Below are 4984 nucleotides of genomic sequence, written 5' to 3'. Positions count from 1 at the left end.
TTCATTTTCATTTGAAAATTTTCATGGAAAACTAGAAATTTTTCTACAACCAAACGCACTCTCAGATATCGAGAAAACAATGGTTGATCATTGAAAATTCTAAGCTTAAGGATGTAAATATCCAAGTGAGGAGAGTCATGATAGATGTAAGGATTATGTCATCAACATGCACTAATAAATACACTAGTTAGGAGCGAGAACAAATAGTGAGGAATCAGTAGTGTTGAAAAGTGAAAACCAAGTCGGACTACACAACCACCAAAACATTGAAACCAAGCGTGTGTTGCCTATTTGAGATCATATAGAGATTTCTGGAGGTGGCAATCAATATCGCGTTTATTGGGATCATGAAAACCAGGCGGTTGATGCATATAAAATAAAATAAAATAAACAACCTAGCTTTGAAAATCAACAAAAGTCAAAGAAATCATATTTTCTTCATAAATGGCCCACATTTTGTTACATCATACAAAACAAATAAATTTCTTTTTCATTCCTTCTCAAAGTTTCAACACACCAACTTCTTATACAAACAACAATCATTTCACCAAAAAAAAAAAAAAAAAAAGACCTATAAACACAACAAAATAGTATCTCTTGTAATCAATATTTCCACAACAACAAACCTACTAAAGTTGTATAAAGTTCTTAAAATAATACGTACCACAAACATACCACCCGAACAAAACAAACACAACAAACGCCAAAAACGTTAGAAAATTCGCGCCTCCAAATGTAACACCCAAGAAGAACATAACCATAAACGACAAATAAGATCTTATCATCGATTGTGAATTTACCCATTTACCCTTCAACAAAACCAAAGCCGCCACATTCACCACATTCCAACCGGACGTGGGCCCGGGTTCCATTCGGTTAAGATGATTGGCCACAAATGAGTGACAATTACACGTTAAAATGCTATAAATTTGCTTTTGGTATTCTTGTGTTGTTTTTTTCAAGGATTCATCCCATGTGTATTGGTTTCTTCCTGATTCTACAAGCTTAAATTCTTCTTCGGTTCTATATGTGGTGGAAGGATGACGAGTGATTGGACTCTGTTTAAATGCAAGAAATAGCAATGTACTTTTATGTATTTATAAATTATAGCATCTTACTTTCATTTCTTTCTATTATGTACTTTTCTTATTATAGATAGAGAATTAGAGACTAAAAAAAATGTGTGTATTTACCTTTTCTTTGGTTATTTGGATATAGCGAGATACACCCCCAAATGTGAAGTTATCAACCGACACAAAATTAGGTCCTGCAAAGTCCACAATCACTCCATCTTCACGCCCAATTCCAACATGACCAACAAAAGGGAGGAGCCATGAAACAACTGGAAGAGGAGTCCACACTATACAACATGGAAATCGAGCTTTTGTTGGATCAATCTGCATGCTATTTGAAACATCATGCTCAATCATCATATGCTTAGGCTCTGTTTCTGACTCCATGAACAGATCTGCACATTTTTGTACATGTTTGATGTATTAGATCTCATTTTTATCAATCTTTTTGTAAGAATATTGAATATCGCTACAGAAGATAGTAATCGCGGATTGAAAGTTTGAAACTTTGATCAGATTTGCGTATTTTTGTACACCCGGGAATAAATTTGTTGCATTTATTGCAAAACGGATCTATAATATCCGTTGATTTTGCTAGATTTGTTGTATATCGAAGTGTTATGTGGTTAATTAAAGCAAATGACATTGGGGTCAGTAATTGCAACGATTTCAACGTTTACAGAAATTTCATGTTCATCGTGAAGGATAATAAGAGGAGTCTTTCGACGGATGATCCACATTGCAATGTTGATTTGATTAACAAACCTAATCCGATCGTGGTTTTAATGAAACTAGATCTAGCAATAGGAAACATTGATAAACAATAATGTAAAATCCGAGAATCTGAGAAAAGCATGAGTTAGAAATCGAGAATGAGTGTACCTTTGATGCGGATCTAGAAACTTTCGAACGATTAGTTTACGAAGAGATGGAGTACTCAAGGCCACAGAACATGTCCTCAACTCTTCCCCCTTTTTTCCTGGTAAAAATCAGTATCATGCTGGTCGCGGTTCTATTTCATTTTATAAGATTAAAGTTTTATTTTATTTTTTTAATTATTATTTAGAACAAATTACTAAAATGCTCCTTACGGTTTGCAAAAACTATACGATCGGTCCCTAATTTTTGTTATGCACTCTCAGCATCGCTAACATTTGGTTTTAATATGTGTTTGGTCCCTACGTCCATTTGTCGTTAGTTGTCTCTGTGAATTGCCATACTTGCATAGCACGTCAGATGTATTTTTGTCCTTTTAAAGATGACGACTAATATCAATTGGAGTATTCTTATTCTAATCATCTTCTTCCTCACATCAAAAACCATATCCAACATCGATCACCATCTTCTAGAAAACACTAAACCTTGAGCATCCGCCTACCTCGATCAAGTCTTTAAAAAGGCGACGATGCTTAGACGGAAGATTATAGCACATATGGATGAAGTCAACATTCATTAAGCATACGGTAAGCTATTTGTTTTGTTCATTACATTCATTTTAGAACGCAAATGTAAGAGAGTAAAGCTCAAAAAAAATATTCACATGCAATCATCCAACTAAGTTATCCATCAGGTTGATAGAATATTATTTAGAGTAAATAATCTTAACCAAGTTATAATATATGTCACAAGGATTTCGTGCATATAAAGAGCGTTGGGATCTGACTTATAACGAATAAGTTATGATTCGTCGAAGTTTTGCGACAAAACAGGCATGACGTTGTGTTTCGTAAAAAGTGAGTTTGCGATAACATACTTTTTAACCATAACGGTCTAAATGAAAGTCGTAGTATAAGTTAAACCGAAAGCGTGCATATAAATAGACCTGGCAATGGAGCGAGTTTTGACCCTGATCTGATCCAAACCCGTAAGAATTATATAGGTTTGGAGCGTAGTTTTTGATTCGTTTACCCGTTAACGATCCGTACCCGCTAACCCTTTTATTAAATGGGTCGGGTATGGATCATCACTGATCCGCTCCATTTATAACCCGCCCCATATAAATTTTAGAGTTATACATATTTTATACTTCTTCACGTTTAATTTTAATTCCAATCAAAAGTCCAAAGGGAAAATGCCAAAGAGAAAAACACTTTTACATAGGAATCGATAAGTCGGTTTCTAAACTTATAGACTTCTATCAAGAATCATAATGTCATTCAATTTATATTCATCAAGTAATCGTCATATCCATTTCTAACTCCATAAATCATTTTTTAACATGAAAAAAGTTGGTAATTAGTATTCGCTATCACTACAACCGACAGTCGTAAATCAATTCAAAGTTGTTGCAATAGTAATTTTTAGTTCCGATTGAAATTCCTCGAGTATGTAATGTCCTTTTCTAAATCAATTTTTTTACTTAAAAAAATGTTATTTTAAGTATTAAGATATAGTATACATTTTTTTATTTAATATTTTTTTAGGAATTAATTAATTTGTGTTTGATTGTTTAAAAAACTTTTGGGTTAGGGGGCGGGTTTGGATACTCGTTGATTCGGTGGATAAGAGTATGGGTCTAATTATTTAAAACCATGCGGGTTACGGAGCGGGTTTGGATCGGATTTTGAAATTTGCTAAAAGGGTTTGGATCAAGGCCGATTCGCTCCAAACCCACTCCATTTCCAGGTCTACATATAGAGAATGTCCAAATCTGACTTCGTTAGAGGAGGTTATGATTTTTCTAATATTTGGCATAGCAGTATGCAGCCCGTAAATCGAATTTTAGATCGATCAATTTTTAGCCGACACAATCTAAATGAGAATCGAAGATCTCGTTAATATGAGCTCAACGATATAAAGACAAATGAAAACGGACGTCGGATGACAAAGTTATGAATTTTTAACAGACTTTAACTGTCTAAGTTTGTTAAAATATAACTTTAAAAATAAAGTCAAAATTAGCCGACATAGTCTAAACGAAAGTTGTAGATCATGTCGCTACCTACGTGTGGATATAAAGAACATAAAAAACGGAGCTCGTATGCGAAAATTACGAAATTTAGAAGTTAATTAAATTATGGGTTAAGATGTGAGGTTGACACGTGGTGCAATCCCAACCCTACCTTTCTCTCTATGGCTTCGCACCGGATCTCGAAGCATGGACCGCGTACTATGCCCCGCATACCGAGTACGCCTAGCGTACGCCGATATTACTCCCCGCCAGCCTATAAATAGAGGCACAAATCACCTCATTTCTCACTCCAATCTTATCCCACTCTCTCTCTCTCAAACACCCCCATAGCCCCTTTCCATTCCCTAGCACTTCCTAAGTGATAGAGGCGAGTCCCGGAGCGCCAGAAGGCTTCGAGAAGAAGAGCTTTTGGCTTAGAAGTTCTACCTGTGCAGGACCCAGTTCCTTGCTAAACCCCCTTGTAAGTGAGTTATGCTTACCCTAGTTATGCTTACCCTAATTTAAGTATAACTTACGTTGGGCTTGGTTGTTGGATTTCAAAAAAGCTATATATCGGAATGGTCCTACTTCCTAACTGTCCTGCCTGGCTGATCCTTAGTTGATAGATAATGAAGTAGACTTTGAGTTAATGATAAATATAGACTAATAATTAGTCGCAATAGATATTAGACTAAAATCTCGTAATAATGATATTAAGTTTTGTCGAAGGAAAAGAAAATTGTTAGAAGCGAAGCGCTGTCTGAATTTCGAGTAATCACTTTAACAAGTGAGTGCATAGTTACTTTCACCTTACACATAGATATGAAGTATTTAATATTAATACATGCTATATGTGCTTATTATCTGTGTTCCTGATATCTATGCTAGATGAACGATTTATACATGTTTTACTTGATTTAAACTTTATATGTATTTGTATACCTATAAATATATTGGGTAAAGATGGGTAGATGAAAGATGAGATGAATGATGATAGATGAAAGATGATATAGATGATAAG

At 34.8% G+C, this 4984-nt stretch overlaps 1 protein-coding gene across 1 annotated transcript; it reads right to left on the bottom strand.

Annotated features, from left to right (window-relative positions):
- Nucleotides 1-471: 471 nt before the first annotated feature.
- On the bottom strand, nt 472-2107 carry LOC111899169 (protein RTE1-HOMOLOG). Its single transcript, XM_023895052.3, has 3 exons — nt 1956-2107; nt 1194-1468; nt 472-1058 (listed from the first exon to the last, which is right to left on the bottom strand). Exons 2-3 carry the CDS (start codon nt 1458-1460, stop codon nt 630-632), a joined length of 696 nt encoding a protein of 231 aa, XP_023750820.1. The 5' UTR covers nt 1461-1468; nt 1956-2107; the 3' UTR covers nt 472-629.
- Between the last annotated feature and the right edge of the window lie 2877 nt (nt 2108-4984).

This window comes from Lactuca sativa, chromosome 4 (genome assembly GCF_002870075.4).
Source record: "Lactuca sativa cultivar Salinas chromosome 4, Lsat_Salinas_v11, whole genome shotgun sequence".
NCBI lineage: Eukaryota > Viridiplantae > Streptophyta > Magnoliopsida > Asterales > Asteraceae > Lactuca > Lactuca sativa.
The sequence above is the reverse complement of the archived record's forward strand: the minus strand, read 5'-3'. Positions and strand labels throughout refer to the sequence as shown.